At 42.6% G+C, this 26,334-nt stretch overlaps 2 protein-coding genes across 8 annotated transcripts in view; both read right to left on the bottom strand.

Moving 5' to 3' along the window:
- Positions 1-112: 112 nt before the first annotated feature.
- LOC113130790 (class E basic helix-loop-helix protein 40-like) lies at positions 113-2,881 on the bottom strand. Its single transcript, XM_026307646.2, has 5 exons — positions 2,503-2,881; positions 2,329-2,392; positions 1,984-2,091; positions 1,543-1,666; positions 113-1,343 (listed from the first exon to the last, which is right to left on the bottom strand). The coding sequence occupies exons 1-5, from the start codon at positions 2,571-2,573 to the stop codon at positions 424-426; spliced, it is 1,287 nt and encodes a 428-aa protein (XP_026163431.1). The 5' UTR covers positions 2,574-2,881; the 3' UTR covers positions 113-423.
- Positions 2,882-5,432: 2,551 nt separating this feature from the next.
- LOC113130340 (inositol 1,4,5-trisphosphate receptor type 1) overlaps positions 5,433-26,334 on the bottom strand; it is a 60,660-nt gene continuing 39,758 nt past the window's right edge. For 5 of the 7 annotated variants that reach the window (XM_026306872.2, XM_026306874.2, XM_026306876.2 and 2 more), the window contains 18 exons: positions 25,299-25,482; positions 24,876-25,129; positions 23,615-23,815; positions 23,412-23,522; positions 22,979-23,074; positions 22,733-22,876; positions 22,434-22,541; positions 22,087-22,279; positions 20,354-20,476; positions 17,419-17,594; positions 15,566-15,730; positions 14,785-14,974; positions 14,594-14,686; positions 12,761-12,900; positions 11,520-11,685; positions 8,130-8,290; positions 7,117-7,278; positions 5,433-6,685 (listed from right to left, as the gene is read on the bottom strand). In XM_026306872.2, coding sequence (XP_026162657.1) covers positions 6,599-6,685; positions 7,117-7,278; positions 8,130-8,290; positions 11,520-11,685; positions 12,761-12,900; positions 14,594-14,686; positions 14,785-14,974; positions 15,566-15,730; positions 17,419-17,594; positions 20,354-20,476; positions 22,087-22,279; positions 22,434-22,541; positions 22,733-22,876; positions 22,979-23,074; positions 23,412-23,522; positions 23,615-23,815; positions 24,876-25,129; positions 25,299-25,482 — 2,754 coding nt within the window. In that variant the 3' untranslated portion in view covers positions 5,433-6,598. Of the gene's footprint in view, positions 6,686-7,116; positions 7,279-8,129; positions 8,291-11,519; positions 11,686-12,760; positions 12,901-14,593; positions 14,687-14,784; positions 14,975-15,565; positions 15,731-17,397; positions 17,595-20,353; positions 20,477-22,086; positions 22,280-22,433; positions 22,542-22,732; positions 22,877-22,978; positions 23,075-23,411; positions 23,523-23,614; positions 23,816-24,875; positions 25,130-25,298; positions 25,483-26,334 lie in introns of those variants that run through there. The other 2 variants (XR_003295693.2, XM_026306878.2) reach the window with 2 other exon arrangements.

The following is a 26,334-nucleotide window of genomic DNA, read 5'->3' as shown; positions in this document are numbered from 1 at the left end:
CTAGAGTACAAAGATGATGTGTCTCTGTTGCAACAGCTACAGGTTAGATGCATCAGTGTCATTGGCGTTTATTCTTCATCAGCAGCATCTAAAACTTTTTTTTTCCTTTACATTCAGCCAAGTGCGTGTGTTTGTGTGCGTGCGGGGTAGGTCCAGTTTATATGATACATTTGCACTGAGCAATATCACTGAGCATTAAACATTCAACCGGAGCTCTGCATCCCCCCCGAGTGTTGATGGATGCTGCCCCCTCCACCTCTCCTTGATCTTTTCTACAAGTCCTCTCATTAGCTGTGTAAGCTCCAGACAGAGGAGAGGAATGAGGATGGATTATGGAATGGCTCAGTTTTCTTCTCCGTCTGACTACCATCTCTGCTTTTGGGTATTAGAACAGGATAATCTCTTCACCTGCTGTCTTGTCTCTCAGTCTTTGGTTTCCAGGTTGAGGGGTGGTACCTGCTTTAGTGCCTGAAGGAGGGCAGGGGAGTCCATGGGGGTTTGAGATATGGCTGGAGCTGGAGAGCCTCCCCTGGGAGACAACACTAGCTGAGGTGGAGGCGGTCTCTCACCGGGCATGGCGGGTGCAGAGCCTCCCACGCCAGGGCAGAGCACAGGCATGGCCCTGGGGTACCAGCATTTCTCCAGCACTGGCAAATAGGCCGCAGCAGAGGGTGGAATGAGGTAGAAAGGCATGCAGAGGGGATGTGGAGGAGGTGGGTGGTTGGGGGATATGCTCATGTAACTACCGTAACCACTAGAGGACGATGAAGTTGATGACTCTCCGCCTGAGAGCAGCTCATCTTCAGATGACTCCACCCGGGGTCGTTTGTGCCGCGGCTCGTCATCCTCCCGCTTGATGCTGGAGCTCTGCCTCTCACACAGAGCTCGTTTCAGCTGATTCTCCTGGACGTAGTAATCTGGATGTCCCTGTGGCACCCCAGATTCGATCTTCTCCAACTCTCCCCCATAGCCGCTGTCTGTATCCGTATCACTGCCACTCTGCTCACCACTGGGCGGAGCGTACGCCCGCTGGATGACAGGCACGCAGTTCCTCCCATAGCCCTCGCTGGGCTTAGGGGGTAGGCTGGTGGGCATCTCTTTGCGAGGCTGGTGCTGGACATAGGCAGGGATTTCCTCAGGCTGGGGGCTGAGAGGGGTGTGGGGGCGAGCTGGACTTTGCAGCACCTCTGCAGCTAATTTGTGAAGGTGATTGATCACGTGGGACGGCATGAAGTCTCCATCAGTCTCATGATTGGCCAGATACTGAAGAATCTCCTTGGCACACATGTGGAAGCCAGAGCGGAACATCTCCTCTGACTTCTCCTGACTCAGAGAAGGCTGCTCTATAAACACAGCAGGAAACCATATATTCAGATGGGATTTTTAAGTCTCCTTTCCAACAGCTAGAGTTACATTTGAAGCCACTTATTTGCCTGCAAGTCTGAATTACAGTGCATTCATCTTGGTGATCTGCATTCTGCCTGACAAAAATTATTTCTTGTTTGTGCATATACGTGCGCGTGTAAATAATCTGCAGCTTACCAATTTGCATGCCGCTCTGCAGAGCCAGGATCTTCTGCTGCTGTTGCTCCAAAAGTGAGGTGAGGGCTTTCACGTGCTTGAGCGTGAGCTCCAAAACCACAGCCTTCTCCAGATGCCCTAAGGTCTGTTGGATACAGGCACAGTCAGCACATCCTCCTTACATAACACACAAAAACTTCACAAATGCAAATACATGTATGTGTGATCTCTAGTATTATCAGGATGTATTAGCTTCAGTATAACACAGACTCCACAAATAACATCCACTGCAGTTTATTAATTATGGAACAACTACATTCTGTTGTTTATTGGGCAGAGCTGCCTGACGCACTCAGCAGACACACTGCAATACCACTAAACGGCCACTCGATGGCGCATTCCCCTCAATACAGTGGATCTGAGTGAGTCACATTATTCCCTCCAGACAGAGCATGAACCTACCGTGAGTTTCAGGTGTTCTGGTAATAAATCTTTCAACTGAGCGATGCACTCGTTTATCCGGTCACGCCTTTTCTTCTCGATAAGTCTGTGCGGCAGCTTGTACGTTTCCTGCAAGAATAAAAGACACTGTTGGGTAAATCCAGCTGATCTGAGCGCACGGTCTTTATGACGGGAGTCAGTCACACCGATAAGGACTCCAGGAGCTGTGTCACAGCAGAAAGGAGGTCAACCTTTTATGAGGCTTCGGGACTATTACCACAACAATCCCTCCTTTATAATTCACAGCGTCTGACAAAAGCTCTGGAGTTAGAAGTATAAAAGAAAATCAACCAAATAATTACCAACCTTGCTCTCTTCTCCTCTCTTCATTCCCCGCCTGGGTTTATAGACATACATCGGGAAATCCATCCTAAAGACACCGAAAAAGACAGAGGCTCAGTGAGACATGAGCGCGATGAAGCGTAGAGCAGAAGAAACACCACCCAGTCTAATCGCTACGTAGTTCGAAGTGTAACTTACCCCTGCACGTCTGACAGCTCAGCCTGGTGTTTGGACAGAGGAGGTGGTTGCGCGCTTGGAATTCGCTCCATTCTTTTCACTCCAATTACGCAGACAGAGTCGAGGTGCTTCTCCAGTGCGGTCACAAACAAACACGCATTCAGTCACGCGTGATTAAAAAAAAAAAAAAAAAAAAAAGTTTGACAAGTGCGCCAAATTGCTTCAAACAAGGTGGAAATGTGCACTAATCTGACATTATTTAACCCCGGTACTGCTTCATGTGAAGGTTGCTCGGGCTATGAAAATGCATTCAAGTTAGTCCTGGCGATTTCCACGCCGAAGTCTCGACGCTGAAGGAAGGCAACCCTCTTGGTGGCGCGTTGGGAAAGTGGGGGAGGACGGAGCGACGAGTTAAATAAACCCTCTGACTCTCCTCTCAGCCTGACCTACCTCTGTCACATGAGGCTCACGTGTTAAACGGTGCTGTATCCTCGGCGGAGGGACGGCCCACCTTCCCCCGATAAGGAGCCTCAGTGGGCGGAAGGCGGCGGACGTCAGAGCGGAGGGCGGTGCGTGTCGGATCCCGTGTACCACCATGCTGAAGTGTATGGAAACAAGGCTGTGCGCACCACGGCGCCGGGAACGTGCTGGCGGTGACCCCGTACAGTAGTTAAATAAGCCTGGGGCCACGAGACGCGGGCGGGAATGGTGTCCTAACAACAACAAGACAATTCACAAAAAATAGAGTCGCCATAGACAATAATGACATCCTGAAGAATTACTGCGCATTCGAGAAATCCCACTGAATGTCATTAAAGTCACCGTTAATGCAACGCGTAACGGGAAGGACTGAGACACAGCGTGAGCTTTGTAGATACTCAGTGAATATTTATCATTTAATATCCAGCTTTTCAACATTGGGCCAACACGTCTGATTTTTGTCCAACAGCACAGAGAAACCACAATAATAACTCAGCGGTCTATCGATCTACATGTGTGCAGGAGGCAGCTGTGCTTTAGTAGCTGCTACCAGTGGCCACGGCCGGGGAACCACGTGCACCCGTGCGTGGACGAGTGCGTGGAGCCGGTGTTTGTTGTCCCGAGGCGGTGCCGGCTGTCACGTTCATCTCCTCATGGCCCAGGAGCCTGCTGAGCGCACAGGGCACATCCAGTCCATCCAGCACACGGCGGCTGCACCTGCTGCTGCAGGATCAGGGCAGATTTTTCATGTATTGCTTTTATCATAGCAAATAAACAGGTGCGATGATTGTGCTTCGTCTAAAATAATGTTAAAACTAAAATAACCCCGTTAAACATGCTCAGTAATTTTTTCCTCTACAGAAATATAACACGTTAATATTAAAGAAGACAGTCTGGTACTGAAGGCACTGAGACTATGTCAGGCCTGCTACAGGTTTATGACGTGTGATCAGAGTAGCCTAATATTCCAGCAGATATAAATGTCAACAGGAAGTTTGGCTTCACTTTTTGGTCGCAATCAGCAAAACACAAGACCTTGAATTTATCATCAGTCCTATTGAAATGAATCATGTGTTGATTTGCTAGTTGGAGTCCGCCTGGATTAATGACCTCCTTATGATGACCGGTTTTGTGAGGCTGTAAGCAATTATTTCTATCTCAGTAATGTGATTGGAGAAAAACAGTAACGTTTCCTTCAGCTATTTAAAAAAAAAAAAAGTTTTATTTAACACAATGTCCCTCAAGTCTTTGCCTGGAAATCCCTCAAATCACATGAGCTCATGCTTAAGTTCAATTTCAGGATAGAAAAACTTCTGTTCAGGGCAGAAAGACACAATTTAGTCTCACAGACCATTTTGGATGAAACTGAATAAAATATAGTGGTTTTTTTGTATAACTTTTTATTCATAACTAAGATAGACATACTCTTTATATTATATAATTAACTTATTTAAAATTCACTATAGGCTGTTATTGTATTAAAAAGCTGGTTTTGGTGGAAGGAGCTTGTCCATTTGTCTTGTCCAACAGATGTAACAGATGTCACAGTTGTTTCCATAAACTCAGATAATTTGCTTTCGTGATATATTTTAAGCAAACTCCAGGTTAAACACATTATTCACAGTTTCGGAAAAGTGGTTTCTGTGAAAGCAACGAGCGAGGGTCTTCTTTCCCAGCGAAAGCTTCAAAAGGCTCCTATCTGTCGACCTTATCACAAACATCAGTCAGAAAATTCCTAGAATGCGGTAAATTCAATAGAAACAGGATGGGCTGCAGGACACAGCGTTTACAAGACGATAACACCCGTCACAGTAATTCAGCTATGTAATTAAATTACCACGAGAGCGATGGAAAGCCCCTTGAACACAAGCTGGGCAAATGTAATGAAATTAAGAATTGATTTGAATCAATTAGATTTCAAAAAATCCTAAAAATGGTACCTTTGTATCGGTTCCCTTGTAGCTCATGAAACTTTCTTGCAGAACACTGGGGAAATTACCTCATGCCCTTGTATGTTTTCCCCACAAAACAGTGTTTACTCTGTTAGATAAAATGCTCTGGTAATTGAATCATGATATAATGTAATTGAACACAGGCTGGGACTGTTGAGAATATTATAGGTCTGTGATAAAGTCTTACAACGGGGTGATCCATAAACACTTCAGGTACTGACTTTTACTTTGGGTGCAAAATGGATTAATATTTATAACATCAGTCTCCAGAAAATCCAAACAAATATATTTATTTATAAAATAAAAGTCTTGAGTTGTGAATAAATCCCCAAAGTACAAATTAAAACTGAAAATGCACGTTAGAGGCACCAGTTCAGATAAGCTTGATATTATGATACAAATGGACTCTTTGGAAATGAATTAGACGCTGACAACATCCTCTTTATCTTTCATGTTCGAGTCGTGCTGCTGTTATTCTCGGTTTCGATACTGATGCAGATACTGTTTAAACTCTCACCATCAGGATATTTTACACACTTGTTTATTAAATTAGACTCCAACACTGGAATGTACAATTCAGACACACACCATCTATTAGTGCAGACGTACGGCCCGGTCGAACCACATCTTTGAGCTCATCCCTCTCATATGCACTGAAACAATCACCCAGTTGTGAATCTTTCACAAGGTGACAACCAAAGAGTGACAATCATTTGTGCGCTACAGAAACTATCAGTGCTTTAGGACTAAATGAGTAAAGGAAGATAAACAATTTAGTGCCAAGAAGAATAATAAAATCGAATTTAAAGTTGCTCCCAAAATCCTTTAAGTGTGGTTCTATGTTTTTAGTGTGACTACATTTAAATAAGCACAACATGAGACTGGCTTCAGAGAGAAGCAGCCACATTTGCTCCTTTACCTGTTCAAAACCCAATGTACCCTCAAGTAACTTTTTAGTTTTTAATCTAAGGTGTCCCCAGAACAAATACCACCTTCATGAGATCACAGACATTACAAACAAATGCTTGCCCCCAAAATAAAAAAAAAAAAAAAAACAGCACTGTATAAGTTTTCTAACAGCATTTTAGAAACATTGGAAAATATGGACTCTTTGTTTAGAGGAGCTCTCTGGCTCCATGTTTTAAATACATCATACTGTAATTTCAAATATAAAAGCAACTGTCAGTCTTCCAAAATACTTCATTCTTATTTAGACATTGCATATTATTAAGTATTTCTATTGCTGTCAGCCAAAGGTACAATATTAAACAATGTGTTGTAGAGTTCAAACAGACTTTCAAATCCACATGTGACCTGAGTTTGCTGGTGCAACACTGAGGATGAAAAACCTCAATACAAGGCAACGTAAGAGGAATATTCCCTCGGGAACAATGGCTAAACTTTGGCATGCTGTCAGTGCGGTACGATGTAGCAGTGTTTTCATCTCCTAAACCTACAGGACTGGCTTCTCAGATCCTGAGGCACTTGGTGCACGCTACACCCACGCAGACACTCAGAAGCATGCATGTTATAGAAACACTTAACGTAGGAGTATCTGGTGAAGTGTAGAGTCAGACAGGGACCTAAATACACAGTGGAGACGGACAAGTTTTGGCATTCTCCTGTCTAACACTGGTGCACCGTCAGGACTCCTCAGGCACTGGTGAAACTGGCCCCAGGGGCCCTCAGGCAGGCTGCTGGGGGTTGATGTTCATGTGAGGGGGATGACCAAGGAGACCAATGCGTTGCTTCTGCTTCCTTTGCTCAGTCATCTGCACAAGGAAACAATGATAATTTAAAATAAAACTTCAACTCTAACTTTTTACAGATTCCTAAGGCATCCTGTTGAATTTTAACCAATACAGGAGATATGGACCAATTCCCATTTTGTTTGTGTTGTATACATGTTGGAGGATGTTTATGAATGCTCCAGAGCATGCTGCTTTGTGTAACGCTATTCTGTTGTAATAATGTAGTAATGAACAACACTATACAACAACACTAATTTAAGTATTAGGTCAGGGTGTGTGAGCAATTGTCAATAAGTCCTCCCATGTTCCTGATCACGATATCATGGCTGGCATAAGTGTTGCTGTGTGCGTCTTCAATAAGTTTCCAGTTGTCCAGCTGAAAGCAGAACAAAAATATAAGCCATGAAGTGTTATTTAGCACATAGATGAGCCAGCGCGTGCTTCAGGGATACCTGCTCCTTGAGCTCAGTCAGCTGTCCAGACAGGTTGGCCACCAGCCTCATGGTCGACTCCAGCTTCTCCTGCAGGTTTCTGATTTCATTCTGCTCCCCCTCTCCGTCGCTGCTCACCAGTGACATAGCGCGCATCCGTGGAAACCAGTCCAAGTTGTGCTCCTGTGGTCGACCAAGCACATTAGCTACTGTTATTTTATTTTCAAGTGTTGGCGTAGGTGTTAATAAAACTGAAGTTATGTTTCAAGAGTAACAGGAAGTTGCTGGTGTTTGAAATTCAGTTGCTTAGAGTTGAACTCCAGATGACACAGGTCTGCAGCTTACATTGTGTTATTGCTGCAGGAGTAACAACAAAGGGAGAGTGAATGACATCAGACCGAGCCCACAATGCAGAGGAAATTCCCATGATCTGACCAATTCCTTATCAAGCTTTGATCGGTTTTAAGGTTAGATGGTGGGTCATGTTCTGTCTTGCTCCACTGAAGTCATGGCGGCCTACATGAGCTACACGTCTGTCAGTCGAGATTACAGAGCAGGTAGAGATTACTGTAGTTATATGTGAGCGTGATGGGCCAGTACATGTTTACAAGACTGACTCAGCCCGATAACCTGATGAACTCTTCTCAATCATAGTTAGTGTACCAAACGCATGACGCAAAGTGCAAACGCTCATCATATGGTTCTCACATTCAGAGATACACCAGTTCCACAGAATGGTTTGGAAATGATGAATGCACAAAGTTGAAATACATAAACACTCAAGTAGTGAAGCAACTCGGTGGAAGGGAGAAGCTCTGTTCTGCAGAAAAACGTGTCCGCATTCTCTGTAGTCATCAACAACACTGTTCCACAGCTCCGTGGCCTCATGCAGCACATGGATCACTTTTACCCCCAAGACACTGTGGTCCGATACAACATTAAACTATCAGACAATAAAATCGAAGCATTTACAATAAGAAAAACTACGCACATGGGGGTGAATGTGAGTGTGTGTGTCCATGGTTTTTGTTTACCTTGATCATTTCAGCCACGTAGCTCTCAGGACCCGTGTACTCAGTGGAATCTTTGACTTTCACCAGCACGATGAAGTACAGGTAGTGCCACATGCTGTGCTCCTCCTTGATGTGCTCCTCAAAAGTCACCGTCTTGTTGTCAAATTTGTCCCGTTCAAGGCCTGGGGAGGGGGAAATAATACACATTATTTCTGGTTAGAAGTCTCACTTTGAGACAAAAAAAGAAGCTGGTTTCTGTTTCACCTGGATTGTGTTTCACAACACACTTTCACAGTGAAGAAAATTAAAAAACAAGGCACCGGGGACAGGAACATGCCACTTTGTAGAAACAAATGAAAGAAAAAAATGGGAATGTGATGAAACAGTTGATCAGTGGTAACGGGGGTTCTCTAACAGGTATTTGTGTTGGAGATTACGTCAGGAACAAGGTGCACAGTACTGGAAACCAGTATATCTGAACCGCCCTGTGATCTGAACAGGAAAGTGTTTATTTTTTTCGGGTCTGTATTTGGAAAATGGAACGAAACAAATAATGCTGCCAACATTCGATACTGTGCCTCAGACAATGAAAACATATACAATGACATGACATTTAATGAAATATAGAGTATTGAAAATAAAGATAGAACAATATTGGTAAAAAAGAGAAGTGTACTCTTATTTTACAACAAGTACATGTGCACTAAATTAAATTAAATTAAATTATATTTCAGTTACAATTCTGAAAAATGTCAGCTGAGCAGAGTCATTGTTTCCTGGGGTATCTCCCTAAAGGAGAAACAAAACTGTACGCTCTTTTGTTTTTGTTTTTCGGTGCAATGCAAGAAGCAATTAAAAGAGAAGATCAGAGACGTCTTTGTTTCAGAGATTTGAGCTTTTTCTTTTAGGTGGATTTGTCCAATGTGGTCCTGACTCTTAAAGCTACAAAACTGAAATAGTGGAAAACGCTTTCAGTGCACTTGGGCATAGAAAAGATAATTTACTATTTACATTAGAAATAAACTCTACTATAATATGAAGTCAAAAAATAATATCAACTTTTTGCTTTTTTAATTTCTAGCACTCCTGTAAAACAGACTACAGTCAGATTGATTTACTCTACTGAAACCAGGCACCTTGTCATTGGGCAAAGTCCCAAGTAGCTGCTTTTCCATCTTTAGTAAAATGATTTGTCTAGTTTCAAATGTCACTTTGTCCTTTAACAATAAATCTAAGATTAACTTAATTAGGTCTTCTCCTTAAAACAGAGGGAATAACTGATTCTGCCTTTTTAATTGTAAAGGGAATAGTAAATGGAGCCTGAGCTGAACAATAACGTAGAGAAGAGAATAATCACAGGGATAAAACTAGGAGGTGCTTGAGTTAAACAAGTTCTTTAGTTTTTCTATAGGAGTTTTAGAGTGAGTTTAGAGGATTGAGCCTGATTAATTGACCGTAAAAGAAACTCAGCCACAGGTAAACAACAGTCCTCTTGAGCCGGAAGTTCATGACACAAGTCAGTCATTACCTACAGAGCCCAGAGATCTAACAACTAATACAAAATCGTGAGGAAGATCGATGGCTTATAAAACCAAGCCAGAGGATGGAGAGGAACTTAAGCCTGTGGAGATCGGGCTCCTAATCTCTGCATCTCCTGTTCCCTCGTGGTCCTGGAAACCATAGAGACGGCAGCTCCTCCTGTGGCCTGACCTTATTTAACATGAGTGAGTCAGAGCTGATGGGTGCTGGGTGACATAATATTGTTCTCATTCCATATGCTTAACACTTACCCCAAATACCTGACCCGACATATGCATGCACACACATGCTTACATGTAGCATGTACTGCTGGGCTACTGCACATTGAGATGCGCACGCACACACACACACACACACACACACAGACCCACAGTGTGATCCAGACTCGCCGTTGTACTTATATAGGCATTAACACATATATTGTACATAAAAGGAAATGCAGATGATGCTAGACAGAGGGACAAAGTTTGGGTAAGCAGGGAAGCTGCACTAAACATATGGTATGCAAATTAAGTGTGTAATCGTGAGGGTGAGTGAGTGAGTGGAAGAAAATGTCTGTGCATGTGAGACAGACATGAATTATGGAGGCGAGCAGAGCGGTGACAGGAAGCCCTCATGACTCAGCCTTCCTTGGAACGACAGCAAAGTGAAAAAGGGGGAGGAACAGACGAGGGGGACTGGAACAAACTACATGCACCTTTAGAGAAATGTATTTACCAGAAACCACAAACACACCAAGAACTCAAATGTTCTGAGAGGGGAATTTGGGAATTAACCAAGCGACACTGGCTGGATTGTGGAAGAATAATGACGCAAAGTCTTTGTAACATAGAGCCCATCCAATAATAGAAGGCTGCCAGTCTGGCAGGAGGGTCTAATGAGTAGAGAAGTCATCATGTCTCTGGATATTAACAGGCAACTCAGAATTTGCTGAGAAAGCATTGCCACGTAAAAAAATACAGTAGATAATAAAATCATCTTTTCAGTGTTCGCTCCCCAGGTGTTGTTTTCTTAAAAGCAGCCAGTGGTAACATTGAAATAGCTGGAATCTATAAGTGTTGATGGTTTAATTAAAACTAGTCAACAAAGGTCCTCTCCAGTTCTGTTTTAAGGCATTTAAAAACACTGCTATTAATTATTGTCTATTTTTTCAATAAACCTCTGAAAAGGGCCCAAAACCACCATCTGGTTTTAGTCCTACATTGTGAATTCAAAGGTCCATGTATGCAAATGATCCCAGATCCCAGAGATGAAGCCAAATATCTCTGAATCTGATTCACACCCACTGCCACACTGCTCTTAAATAGCTTTGACTGTATAAAAACGCTCGGAGCAAAATGTGCTAAGAGAGAACTGGGACACTGGGTTATTGGAAGTAGAGTAACCTTTCATATAATTCTACCAGGAAGCCAAACATGATAGTCCAACGATGGCACGTCTCACAAGAAAGAAGATTAAATAGTAAATAAATCACAGAAAGAAGCTCCAGCATCTGCTTTATATCCCCAAACTGCACACTCTGTCAACAGCACATCAACAGATAAAACTTTCACTCTCACTGCGTTTCACTAAAAGAAATTTGTTCTGGCTGCTCTGAGACCTGAGGTTTCACTGCATTCCTGAAATCTGCATATATTTACATGGTGAACCATGACTGGCCTTCACATTTGTGGCTAATAAATTCAGTTTACCCATGAAGCTCAGATTTCAGGAGAACAAACGGGGAATGTGAAAACACCCTGTTAGTGATAAACTACAAGTCAGTACAGTGGAGGTCAGACATTTATGGTGTGCTCCGCTTCAAAGTGCGTCATGCGGCAACATTTGGGAGCCGACAACTATTCCAATAACAAGCCAGCTGATCAGTCTCACCACAGATGAAGCAGGTTGTCTTCAGGACTTCTTCTTTTTTCTGTTTTTCACTCCTCAGGTCAGCAAAGGTGTCGATGATTACGCCAAAGATAAGGTTGAGGACGATGATGATAACCATGAAGAAGAACAGCAGGTCGTATATGACTCTGGCTGCAAACAGAGGCTCCTGGGAAAAGAATAAGAAACAGGGTTGAATTAGAAAAAGGGACTAGAAAACTAACTGATCACAGCAACAATTAACTTTAATGGGACAAGGGGGGGGGGGTGCGCGCTAAGAAGACTTCATGTGATGTGCACTGATTAGACATTGTCCTATTTAAATGCATGACCCAAAGGGCAGGTCTTCACGTAAACACATGGGGGGATGATGTTATGGGTCCAAAACGAGGTTAACCTTGGTCATCATGGATGTTAATGGATGGAAACACGAGACCACAGGTGAAGCCTGCCAGATGCTGAAGTAACAGAGACGGCAGAAAGCCGGTCAACCTGGCTCAGCCTGTTTTAAACAGGATTGAAAGTTAAAAGTGTTTACTGCAAGAAAGAGAAACATTTACTTAGCCAACACTGCTAACAGCACTTCGGCTAACAATACAGCTGTCAGTTTGATTTATTTATTTTCCATTTTTGCTTCATTCTCTTTAAAAGTAATGTGGTGAGCATGAGGGGAAATACCCTGCAGTGGTCACCAGCCTAATTGGAGTCACACGATAAGTCGTGCTTGTTTTAAAGGAACAATGCCACTGTTCCATTCATGTAATTCAAATCAAAGCAAGAAATTAAAATCACTTTATTCGTCTCCCTCGGGAGAAATCTTGCTTGGACAGAAGGCATGCTGCGTAACATACTAAGCCACAGGCATACAAAAGACTAATTGCATGGGTGAGTGGTATTTTTCTTCAGTAATTTATCTCAGCAGATAGAAAGACCTTTTGGCCCAACTTGCATTGTGTTGTGAGTAAGTGAGGCTGATATTCACATCCTCTTTTGACATCATTAGTGGTTAAGCCTGAATTCAGTGGAAGTCTATTTTGAGATTTAATTCTCACAGAAGGCGGAGGCAGTGCAGCTGTAAGGAAAGATTGTGAAACCTCCAGGCTTTTGAAATAACAAGTTCAGCGCACGATGGGCTCACAGCCAGCTCACATGACCCATGGTGCAGCTGCGGGTGCTACACCCTCTCAGGCCCACACACACGAACACACACACACAGTCGGGGACCTTAACAAAATTGCACGTACCTCTTTGGAGGGCTTGCGGAGAACATCCCCTACACCCCCTCCACTTCTCAAGCCGTGACTCAGGACGGTGACAATACACATGAGTAAAGAATCACATGTTCGCTCCATGTCGCCGTCTTCCTCATCTTCATTCTCAAAATCTGAGGAAGACAGACGAAAGCTTTAAATGTTCGGTCCTTTCTCTGGCACGAGAAGTCCTGGTGGCTGTAAAAAAAGTACAATTTATTTATCACTAGCAGATGTGCATTTGTTAACGGGCCTTTATAACCAACTTACAAGTGCAGACTATCTACATCACTGTGGCAGCAGAGTCATTTACACTAGGACTCTTAATAAAACTGGTTCTTCCAGTGGCTAATCTGGACTAATAGGACAAACATTTTTATGATTGTTTACCAGCAACAGCAACAGCCTGAGGCTCAAACTAAGCACTAAATAATTCTCATGTCACCAGGAGACGTGCTAAGGACTAAATATATGCACATACATTTACATGTAAATACCTCAAAAGCAGGACAGAGTCATTACTGTACCTCTTATTTGTTTTTCTTTGGTTGTGAACAACTGTGAGTTGGGTTTAATAGCCTCTACAGTCACAGTTACATGGTTTCATCGGTTATTTGGTCATTTCCTAGGACAACTTCATATCTTTAAACTTTATTTACATGTTTTGGTTCACAGCGTGAGAGCAGTTAGTCAAAGCGAAAGTGTTTTTTTTTTTTTTTTGTGACAGCAGTTTTGGATGAACTTGTTCTGAGCTAGACAAAAATGATTAACATTTCTGGATGGTTATCCAGTCTGATAAAGTTTAAAGGTCATCACACAACAGAAAGGGAAGATGTTGGACCTATGACGCAGTTAAATGACGGCCAGACCACATCATATCGTGATCGTCTTTTTATCTGTGTTTATGTTTGGCCAAATTATTTTAGATTTGTTTTGTCTGGTCTGCTGACTAAGAAAATAAAATGCTGCTCTGTTTCTGATGAATTGCATGTGTTTGTATCTTCTCTGTGGGAAAATGTTGAAAAAGTGGATGCAACATGATTCTTCACCCAAGAACAAAAACAACTAAAATATACTTTAATCCAAATTTCCCATTTTAAGCTTGATGACACCACACACTCATACACATGCATAGAGTTTCTATGCATTTAAACCTTTTGACCTGGTACGTGAGTCGTTCAGGTCAAATGGCATGGCCCAGTGTCATGTGACCCGTGACAGACTCATTAAAGTATGAATTAGTGTCAAACTTCCTAAGTCAAGATCATATCACGTTACCTTTGAAAAACACATCCCCCAGTTTTTATCGACTGTGGTCTGCTGAGGCCAAGAACATCCTCCTGATATTTCAAATCGTCTCTGTTATCTTCATGAACACATCACTATAAACTCTTCCTACATGAACAGCTTGCTGGGTTCTACCAGTTTTTTTTTTTTTTAAAAATGGCTGATCAGTCCTTTAGGACTAATGATCAGGCCCATGAGCAGCTAGCAATCTTGTTGCTGCAAGATTTAACAGAACCAACTGATTCAACCAAAAAAAAAAAAAAAAAAGAAGGAAAAAGTAATATTTGAGCAGTCACTGCCTCTTTCTGCATAAAATGACCTTATACGTTTTACCAAACAGTAATAACTCAATTGCTCTTCCAGGAGCCCAGGAAATCAAACCTCTACATGAACATACCAGTTTGTCAATTTCTAACACTAAAACTAAAGGAAACTTCATTAGAAACTGAGCTTGTCATAAAACTTTTGATAGGTGTAATTCTCCACACAAGAAGACCAAATATAATTTACAGAGTAATAGTTGCAGTATGCTCTATATACCTTCCTGAGGGACGCCTGTGGTGCAGTTCTCATCCATCCCTCCCCGACACATTCCTGCAGACAGAAACTTGCTGGCCAGACTGGCTCCACTTTCTAGACAATAGGAGGGAGCAGTCAACCAGTCATTTCAAAATGAACAACCTTCTTAAAACCATTTAGAAGACTGATAGCTGACGGCAGTCTGTCCTCACTCAGGGTTGTGTTGGGGATTCGATCCACCTCCAGGATGAAGTCGTCTTTGAAGAAGATGTAGCCAACGATGGAGAACAGGTAGACCAGGATGAGAGCCAGCACCGCGGTGAGCACGATGGAGCGTCCGTTACGTGTCACGCTCTTGATCACATTTAGCAAAGTCTCTTCCCTGTATACCAGGTCGAACAGCTACAGGGGAATCACAACACATTACAGAAGCACACAATGGAGAGAAGGTTCAATCAGTTCAGAGCAAAGTGACTTAATGCTTCGCACAAGGCGACATAAGAAACTGTCATACTTTAAATATGTGAGATATGTGTGATGTGACTTTTGAACATTTCTAACATGAATTACATACAGCTTCAGTATGTTTCTATAGCGTATGCTACCCAAGATAAGAAACATGCAAATATGTTGTGCTGCATTTGAAGAGGAGTTGCTTGTGTGTAAAAGGAAAACATCTCTGAATGTTCGAGTATGCAGTCTGACACATTATAAAGCAGACCTGAGGCACCGACACACAACAACAACAACAACAACAACAACAGCAACACCATTACAGCATCAAACGAGGCAACTTCAGGCATGACATGTCCTTGAATGCACCATGATGGAAGGTTAGAGCTACATTCAGAGAGAAACGTTATCTTATACATGGTCTTATTCAAAAATGCTGCCTGTCATGTTTCTTAATGGTTTCACCTGCTTGTCTTCAGCCCTACTCAGGAGGGTGTACTGTGTGTGTGTGCTAAAACAGTGCATTGGTGTGTTTCTCACCAAGAGGCTGTAGAAGAAGACATGGACAAACACCCCCAGACAGCAGATGATGAGGTAGAGGAGGTGGTAGAGGAATTCAAAGTCCATCACCATGGCTTTGTAGCCTCGTGTGAAAGTCCCTCGATTCCCCACAAAACTGATCAGGAAGATGATTTTATTACACACCTGGAAGGTAAAGTTGATCTCTCTTTAATCATTATAGGTCATTTAACAGTGAAAAATCCTTGGAGCCCTTTCTGAGGGCTCTAGGCCAGAAGCTAAAAGGGTTGCCAGTAACATGCCGTGGGAGGCTTTTAAGTTAAATGAGAACATTCATTGCATTTACATGCTCCCAAGTAACCAGGTTATTGTTGGTTTACTGCCGTAACTTAGTTTCTTGTAAACGAGAAACCAGAGTAACGGATTAACAGAAACTCGGTTAACAAGGCAACAGCAGCCGGTGAAACCTGACTTCTCAGTCACGTATACGCTTAATCGAGTTTCAAACAGGGTTTTTGCAGAAGTGACAGAAAACTATCACTGTGACAGGGGAGGGAGAGAGCAACCAGTGTTTTTAGTTACAATAATGAAATCTAAAGTCTGACAAAGAATCCAACTGACAAAAACAAGTCACTTTTCACAGCTTGACTGTGGGTTAGGTGAAAAACTGACACACCTACAAAATAAATGAAACAAAACAAAAACACTTGGTTTATTAAGTTATTATAAAACATAATCGGAGAGATCTGAACACTGACCATTTGCATTTAAACTAGATTTTAGAGCAACTAGGTGACTTTAGTCCATGGTAACATTTGATTTCCTGCTTCAACATGACTTCTCCCAGTAACCTGGTTTCTTGTGTACGTGTAAATGTAGCAGCTGAGGGGGAGAAATGTGGTCTGTGCGGAGCACATTTAGAAACTCTCTAGCGGGTGCAGGGGTGGTGTCGCTCTCTCTAGGGTCCAGTGACGCACTTCACACTCCATAACACAGCCAGGCGCTGGCATGGAGGTAGGAGGTAGGGGCAGGGGGCAAGAACACAGACAGGCAGGGCAGTGGCCTGCCAAGTGGGCATGAGTGTGGGTGAAAGTTAAAAGCAGAACTGGAACTAGCACGGTGGAGGTTTCTCAGAACGTGAAAGTACAAACAAGTTGTGCATGTGAATGGTAAAATAGAAATTGGATGTTTTTTTTTTTTTTTGCATTTCTCTGGGGAAAATTACTAACAAACCACATAAATGTACACTCTTTCAGACAGGAAAGACAAGAAATATTTAAAGGGCCAGTTCACTGTTTTTCTCGTGAAAGCTTGTGATGCAGATCGTTTTGACTGTGTCCATATTTGGAGATATTCATCTCTGAGATTTCTGCTTTCACTTCAATACAGCGAAGCTAAACACATTTTATTAGAGTTGCTCACACACTGTGAAAACTGCAGTTTTCATTGGGACCATCTCCTCCAATAAAAACCTTTCAACACTAACTAGGCCTGTGGATTATCCAGAGTAACAGAGACTGTTTCTGAAAGAAACAAATCTTTTGAGCACCAGAAATACAGTTCGCAGGGTGTAAGTTATACTATTTTTTTTTTGTTGCCAATTAATCTGTAGATCTTAATTGTTTTCATAATGCTTGTTGGGTCCAATCAACCACTCAAAACACCAACATATTTAGATGAAATTAAAAATAAAAAAACAAAACAAAATATTAATAATTTACAAAAAATATTTGCTAATTCATTTTCAATTATTGGGCTAACATCACTAATGAAGGGTATCTCAAAAGCTGGGCAATAAAAACCAAATCAACTGTAAGACCTGATACCATCACTAGTAATTTGGATGAACTGACCCTTTAGGGAAGACAACTCACATTGAAGGCACCCAGAAGGAAGAGGGTGGGCTCCAGGCCAACAGAGAAGATGAGACGGAGGATGGTGACAATGACCAGGGCACGGATGCCCAGTGGTTGGGGCATGATGATAACGATGATGAGTGTTGCCAACACTCCCATCCACAGCAGTGCAGACAGGTGGGGATCTAGAATACCTGCAGATGATAAATGCACAAACACAAAAAGCAACTGACTGTATTAATGTACAGGCAAGCTATTCAGGTTACCTGCCAAAACTGCTGAAACTGACAACCCTGCAACACAAGTGAATTTGCAATATGTGCAATATGAAAGCTTCCTGACAGGAAATCAGTGCAGTTTGCAGCTTATAGGATTGAGTTTTTAACCAGTTTCCACTAACTTTTGCCTCTCATTCAAGCCTTGGGTCTTCATTGGTGAGACTATGAACTCAAAGAGACTCAGTTACATAACACCCAGAAGTATATGACATACTTTTTCTGTGTGTGAGTGCCAAGCTTTAGTGAGAGCCTGCCTGATGCTTCCCTTGATCCCCGGGGTAAATCCAGGATTAGTGTCCTAGTCAGGGGGTTTCATGTGGCAACATGTCACTCAGGCTAAAACCCTCAACCAGGTTAGATGAGCCTAAAAAACAAGGCCACACCCAACCTGCTGCCTGTGAAACTCATCCCAGGCTTTTCAAACATACAAGTCTAACGTGTGCTGTCTTGTGTCTGTCCTGTCTGCGTGCTGGACATGTGGACACAGAACAATCTCAGAGAACACAGAAAACAGAAAAAAAAAAAAAGCCAAATGAGTTGCTGCTCGAAAAGTAGAAAAGGGAAATGGGGCAGAACTGCAAGGACTCAACACGGGAGCTGCAGTGGATGAGAAAGCAGAAGGGTGTTACTGTGGGTTAAGTGAGTCCTCCTCTCCTCCCCTACTTCCTTTCCTCCCACTTTGCTCCTCTCTAGTCTTCTCTCCCTCCCAATCCCCGTGGAGATCACATGACAGGTGCCACTTACATAACAGCCATCTCTAAAAATACCTTAGCTGAAAGATTCATGAGGAACGAGCACGGAGCAACGCGCAGCTCCAGTGATATGAAAGACTGAAAGAGGGGCATTTCATGCACTCACAAACTCTGTGCCTAACTTGCACTTCAGTCTAATGTGCAGGCAAACCTATAAAATCAACAGTTGAGAAGGCCGTCGAGGTGTGAGCGCTGCGTTATGGGTGTGTGCTGCTAACCAGAGCTATTCATCAAAAAGCAGTCAAGTCACGCATGCAGGCAGAACACACTGACCTAGATCTCATGCGCTTATAACCCTCATTCTAAAGCCCCAAGCAAAGAAGGGAGGAGAGCAGAGGGTTAGTAAGCTCAGTGGGTGTGTGAGTGTGTGTGTGGGAGTGTGTGAGTGTGTGTGTCACAGAGAAAGAGAATAAGAGACAGCAGGAAAGGGGCCCAAAGCCATAAAAGTGCCTGTTTAAGCAGGTCCAAGGTATGCTGGAGTCTCACGTGATGACGTCTCACACAGTGAACAGTGGAAATACAGTCCAGCCTTACTCATGCTCTGTATTCACTGAAAACTTAGATTGGATTATTCAAATATTGCTTTGTGTTACCTGTTCTGCTCTGATAGCATTCACGACATCTATTTGTGATATAAAACAATATTACAACATTCACAACATCCGTTTTTATAACTTTGTACAAAAACTGTCAAAATATCTCAGCAAACTTTAGTTTTTAAAATTCTGAATTTGTCGAAAGATAAAAACATTAAATGATTTGCAATACATGAAGATGGTGACATTTGATGACCCAGGTCTTTTATTTGCCTATTCCTTATTCATTTGGTGAATATATGTAAAAAAGGAAGGGTAATTCAAATGATCATACTTTGCCACTTCGAGCGCCGGCAGCCTGAAGGAGATTCAAACAGAAACCTGAACCCACTGATGCAACTAAACACACATCAGTACGGAGGATCTGACGGCGGTCTAGTTTGTAGCGTGAAACATGACTGATGATGATTTTTTTTTGGATCACCTGATATTTTGTGTATGACTTGTCCTGCCTGAGCCAAATGTAAACTGTGTTTATGGGATGTTATGTTGCACACCTTGCTCCTGTTTGCTGTGGTCTCCATGGTACTGAAAGTCAATGAGCTGAAGCTTTGAGGTTAGTTTGTGAGGGTGTGTCTTAGACAAAGGCAGCTTCTCTCTTCTCGTTGCCTTGAGTCCACAGTGTCCTAATCAGGTGACCTGATTAGGACACTGTGGTAAAAGGATTGGGTCAAGACGAGCTTTTCAAAGTGTGACTCTATGTTTGGCTGCAGAGTCTCATGTGACCCAACAACATAATATACATGTGGTGCAGCCTCAAATGGATAAAACATTATGGCACTGAGTTACTTTGGGGATGTTATCCATCTGCCTAATGTCTAGTTGTATAACTTTACTTTATTGCTGAATGTGGGAATTAGTGCTGTAAATTTAATATAGTCTTTTATTGTCAGAGATGTCTTCCCATTTATTCAATAAATGTCACGTCAATACAGGTCGTAGAGTGTCTAAGGAGAGGTTTAGAGCAAACAAACTCGTCAGAAATCCCCAGTCCTTCCTGTTTTGCATCAATGAGCACATAACCTTTCTCTTACTTTGGTTTCTAATGCAGTATATACAAAGATGCATCTGTGATGCCACATAGACACAACATCAACAAGCCAGAGAGAACTCACTATATGAACGTCTCATATGCACGAAAGAGAGACAGATAGTGATACTTGTGAAATGTGTGAAATATTTCTCAATTTATAATCACTGAGCCACTGAAAATGCAAATTGAATCTTTTTTTTTTTGTAATATCAGTGACAGAATGTGAGCAAGACCAGGGCCCAGTTTCACAAAGGTTTTCACACACACTCAGGTTTTTAATCATGTGTGACTGACCGCCATGTACCCCCTCCAGGGGGTAGAAGAAGCAGACCAGCAGGTTCATGAGCACAGCCAGATTGAAGGAGACATTACTCCACACTGATATGTTTCTGGAGCACCAGTACAGCACTGGCTGGGCTGGAGGAGGGAGAGTCAGAGAGGGAAATTACTACATCATTTACAAACTTCATCACATACAATCCTCTGGCAAATATTGGCTATGAAGTGAATAAAAGCTGATCCGAAGATGATATTTCTCTGACCAACAATCCAAAAGCTGAACATTTAAAAAGTGAGTCAAACAACAAATCAACTAAAATGTTTTCAACTGTTTTCAACAAGCTTGTAGGGTTAATTTGAAAATGAAGACTGGAAAAATAGCCTGAAAATCTCAATTTCTCCCATGTCATGTATAAACTTTGCATGCAGTAATATGAGGACTGCACTGCAATTTAAAAATTGACAAAGCCACATGAAGAATTTCAAACATCCCAGAGTGTTAACAAGGTATGTGGAAAATATGATACTAAAAATAGTTTAAAGCAAAAAAAATAAACCTCTAAAACTCAGAACCTTAGTTCAGAAATATCATTTCATTTTTAACAGAATATTTTCTGTCCTGTGCTTTTAATGGAAAAGAGAAACAGACGCAGGGACTTTTTGCTGTCCATCCCATCTGAGTGGGAGACAAAATCTGACTTTATGTGGGTATGCAGCCTTGTATGTGGATTACAAGTGTGACTGAGTGTGGGTGCGGGTCTGTGTGTGTATGTTTATTTGCGTGAGCAAGCGCGCTCTCAGTTGTGATTCATATGGTTACTGTACAAATGTTTCACAGCTCAAAGAATGTGGAAAGCCCCTGTCTGGTTTTAGACAGTGGAAACATGCAGACACATAACACAAGCACACACAGGATGACATTGTTAGCCCTGTTGTCAAGCTGGGGATAGGCATCCTTCCATCTTTTTTCCATACAGGATTATCCTGTTCGAGCTTGCAGGGATTGTGGTCTATCCCAGTATGCACTAAATCAGGGGTGGGGTACACACTTGGCATGCTGGCAACCTTTCACTGGCATGCATCAGTCAGACAACCACATTCACACCTACGGCTAATGTGGAGTTTCCAGTTCATATAAGTTGCATGTCCGACTGTGGGAAGAAACCAGAACACACAAACACACACAGAACATGCAAAGTCTCCACAGAGAGGCCTCAGCTGACCTGTGGCATCAGGCTTCACTTGTATGAAGCACCATGCTCACATGCATTGCTGGAAGAATTGCACCAGCTCTTAAAATAAAACAGTTAATCTGTTAGCAAACATGCTAACTCATAATGCTTTGCTTCTAATTGCTAAATACGTCTGTGCCTGCTTTGTGGACAGACTCCTCCCACCACCTCCTATTGCTGCTTTTTAAGGAGGCTGTTCGTGGGGGCTGTGAAAGGCCAGGATGTGCACCAGCCAGTGGCATCTCTTGTCTTGTGCACATACAGTGCTGAAATTAATCATTAGCACCATTAGACTAGCAACAGAAAATTATTCAACAAACCATAATGAGAAGTGAATTGTAATTTCAATCATTTATCTAGACAAAGTGCATTGTTTTGCCTTGTTAAACAGGAGGGTTTGCTGCTTTTCAGTTTTTTGGTTGCTAACTGAACTTCCAGTGTGATACCACCTGTATTTTTTTTATATAACACATTCAAAGAAAAGTTACTGTGTGCTGTGCTGCCTCATGACCTTACCTCTGAGTTTCTTCTGCCAGTTCATCTCATTGAAGAGGTCCTCTGCTCGCAGGAAGAAGTCATTGATCTTGCTGCCCTGCTCGTCTCTTTCCGTGGTGTAGTACACCCGCAGCTTTGACTCTGAGGTCAGGAACTCACAGATGTTGGGCACAGGGAACACTATCTCCTCCATGGTACGGTCCTGGCGCACAATCTGAACAGAGGGATACACAGTTACTTGCAAGGAAGTCCAGGGAGGAAATTCAGGCCCACATGGTCACATTTGTGACTATTTCTTTGCATAAACAAACATTGAGTTTTCTATGCTGCGTGTAGTTAATATTATGTGACCACTGTTGTGTTATGACCTCTATCTGAGCAGTGTGTTTGGCGTAGAACTCTAAGGCCTCATCTCCTTCCCCACTGGCCCCTCCTGGCTTTAACATCATGGACAGCTCCTTATTATGCCGTGCCAACTGTAAGAAGGACACAGAACCACCAAGTGAGCGTGTCACACAGGACAACACATGGATAATGTCTGTATCTGGTCACGTTCCTGTGTGAATAGAGAATTTAATTGCTTTCAAAGCTACATAACATTGTGTGTCATGCAGTTGGGCAATTCGCCGGGACTCTGTAAAACACGTTGCAGAGAGGAACAGCAGACCTGGTGAGCTAAAATATAGATGTTGTGTCCAACATTTCTAGGGGAAGCGGCATCATGCTCCTCCTCGTCCCCATTATCCTCCTTCTCTTTTGTATCTTCAAACTCTACCTCTCCCTGCAGATAGGCCTTTTTTATCACCTCCACCTGCACAGACACACAAGAGTCCACACCACATTGTACTTAGAGGCTAATATGTGATAAAGAAGCAGAGAAAAGGAAATAGAAAGGTGCACATCACTTCCTCACCAACTCTTTTGGCCTCATATTGTACAGGATCCTCTCAGCATTTTCACTGTCATGGCGGCTCTCCATAATGGCGAGCAGCAGCTTGGACGCATTGTTCTGGGAGTGAAAAAGAAAGAAAGGAGGCAGGGAAAAGGAAAAACCCATGATAAGCACTTAAGTTCTGGCAGTTTCCTCACCCAAAAAAAACAGACAGAAACCCTGGTGCTCTAGGAAAATGCACTCTGGTGCTGTTTGTCTTGGCAGCCATGGACTGAAGTAAGCTCAGCTCAGACGAACGAATGTCCTGCTGTTAAACTTGTAGCCTGCAAGTAATATTCCATCCTGCTGTGAAAGGAAATTACTGCAGTTTTGGCCTGAGACCCAAACCTGTTCCCCAGTTGCCAAAAAAGGTGTAATGGTCATCCACTCTACTTCCTCAGCCAAGTCGACTCACCTTGAGCTCCAACACCAGGTCCATCCGCTTTTTCCCAAGTGGGTTGATATCATTAAGGATCAGTGCGATGATGATATCAATACCGTTGGACTCGTGAGTGGCAATGCAGTTCTGGAGACAAAGGGAAAAGAAAAACCTTAGAGAGGCCTGGGCTGACTTAGTGGAGTTAAATATTCCACCTGTGGCACAGTCTCTTTGCGTACCTGGTTTTCATGGCAGGGGCCTTGACAGTATTCTGTGAGACTCTCCAAAGTTTGATTGATAAGGGCCACATTCTTCTCATTGATGTACAGTCCGAGCAGACCGAGACCTCCTGTGGTGCTGCCACAAATACAGTCTAAGAACTGCAGAGTCTCGCACACAAGGTTGTAGTTGTTCTTGTTGTTTTGACAGCGAAGGAAGTTCTGGGGAGACGTAAATGAAAGGGAAGTGGAAAGGCAAGTTAAACAGTGAGTGTGTGGCTCCAGCAGGTTTGTATGGACTTATGTAAACCAATATTCAAAACCAAATACAAAATGAAAACATTAAAGGAGCAGTTGAGCTAAAAATAACAATTCACTCCACTCGGTCAGAATTCAGCAGGATTTGTAAAGATTAGCAGAGACAGAGTGAGGTAGCACCTAAATGACTTGATGGCTCCATGAGAAGCCTACCACTGTGTCAGCACTGACTGGCCCCAAAACATCCAGCTACACTGGGGGCTAGTGAGTGGTTGTCATTTGTTTTCTACCACCGCTGAGAAGAGTTTCTGCACTTTTCTGCATTTTAAACAATGTTTGGGCTGAAAAAGTAAAAAAACACCCATGTATGTACTGAACCTCTGGACCAGCCATACAGCTATTTCTGCAAAACAACAATGAGGCTAATTTGCTCCATCTTGCTCTCACGGTAGTAAACGACATTTTTCTTCGTTTTTGCATGGAACTGCTTATTTTGGAAAAGACTAATAGTGAATGGAAGTAATTTGGTTGTGATTTATGCTTAGCCTTGTCACTAATATACTCCTCTTTGTTTCCTCTTTGCCCAGGACGCCAAAAGTCAAAACATGAAACAATGCTGAGTCTGTGCATACTGCATGATACAAGATGAAATTATATTTTAAGAAATCTTATGACAGATGGCATATTGATTCTATTGATAAAATAAAAGAGCATTATGTAGAAAGGTTTGCACAATGCTCTAAATACAGTAAAGTTGTCCAGCTACAGTCTAACTGGAGTTGATCCTATGAAAATGAAAGTCAGCCTTTCCAAGCAAAGAGTGAGTCACAGAAATTAACAGGAGGCTCTGTGAAGACATGAATGCAAGAAATGGAATAGGGAGTTTCCGTGTCAGAGCTTTATAATAATGTACAACAGAAGCCATCTCCTTTTTTCTGAAATGTCTGAGCTAAACTTGTGTTAAACTGACACTGGGTTTAATACAAGATGAAAGTAGCAGTGTCTGGTGCTCAGTCTGTCCCACCTGCAGGTCACGGTTGTGATTCTCACAAAGTAGCTGTAGGAAGCGAAGAATAGGCTGCATGATAATGATCACAAAGCTCATCTCTCCTTCATCCTGGTTCTTGTCCCCAGTGCTGGGCTGGCCATCTACAGATGTGAAGTGGTCCTCAGGATCTGCCTCACGCCGGTACGAATTATAGGCCTTTTTGGTGGCGGATGACGCCTCTAACAGTTGCTCTTTCACATCCTCTGTTATAGTCACTGCTGAGTCTCTGGCTACACACACACAGACACACACAGGCACCAAAGAGCAACTAAGGATGCAGCTGGATCCTAAATCCCCTATGTTTTCAGTCTGGTTCGCAAATTAATGCATGCATATGTTTAATACACACATTCACACACTTGTTCACATAGGTTACTATATTAATAAGTGACTTCTGACCTTTTTTCCGGACAGGGACATCTTTGTCCTGGCTGTCATCATCCCTCTTCCTGTTTCCTAGGTCGCTGGTATTTACAGTTACTGTGGCCTTGATCTCCAGCTGGGCCAGCTTCATACGATCGTAGAACACCCGGAAGAACTTTTCTGATTTCTTATCTTCTGTCAGACGGCAGAAGAACGAGCGCTGCACACACAGGACAGGATGACAGTAGAAGGTTGGATCTTTCCACTTATTCTTGATGCAAAAACACCAAAGATTCTCTGGTTCTAGCACCTCAACTGCAAAGATTTGCTGCTTTTGCAAGCATTGGTTGGTTTGAAGATGTTATCTTGGAATGTCTAGGAAGTTATAACAGAGATTTTTCATTATGAAAGAACTAATAAAAGCGTGTATTGTACAGCAGGCACTGTTTTCCCCTGCAGGTTTGCATTGTTTGTATGCAAGTGAAGGTATTCAGAATGCACTGGACTGAAGGTAAAACCAGTGAATATAGTAAATATATTTGAAGTATGGTTTGTTTAAAATGCTTTGACATATATTACCTATTGTTCCTTTACTTTGTAGTGTCAGAAATGCAAAATACACCCTCTCTCACTAAGCAAAGTGATCTTGACTGGAGCTTCACAAAAATTATATAACCATAGACAAGCAATTCTGGATTTACTGTGACGCGAGGCTTTAATCGCTGCAGTTATTGCAGTGGAATGGGGTCATGCAGAATTAGAACACTTTTGAGCCCGCGAGCATGATGCATACACTGTGTCCCAACCCACAGGGCTGTTGTTTTGATTATGTAAGAGCTGTTATTTGTTGCAGCCTATGGAACAGCTCCGACCAGCTGAAGTAGCCTCACCCCACACCAACGGGGTGAAAATTGACACGAGCGGGAGAAGCCTGGCCTATTTACAGAGATAGAGAAACAGAGATGGTAAGGAGCACGGACAGACATGCAGGATGGAATAATGGAGGAAAAAAGGAAAAGAATCAGATGATTGAACGAGGGGAAACGCGAACAAGAGGTAGGGAGGGAGAGAA

Source organism: Mastacembelus armatus, chromosome 5, assembly GCF_900324485.2.
Source record: "Mastacembelus armatus chromosome 5, fMasArm1.2, whole genome shotgun sequence".
Taxonomy (NCBI): domain Eukaryota; kingdom Metazoa; phylum Chordata; class Actinopteri; order Synbranchiformes; family Mastacembelidae; genus Mastacembelus; species Mastacembelus armatus.
Note: the sequence above shows the minus strand (reverse complement) of the source record. Positions and strands in the feature narration are given on the sequence as shown.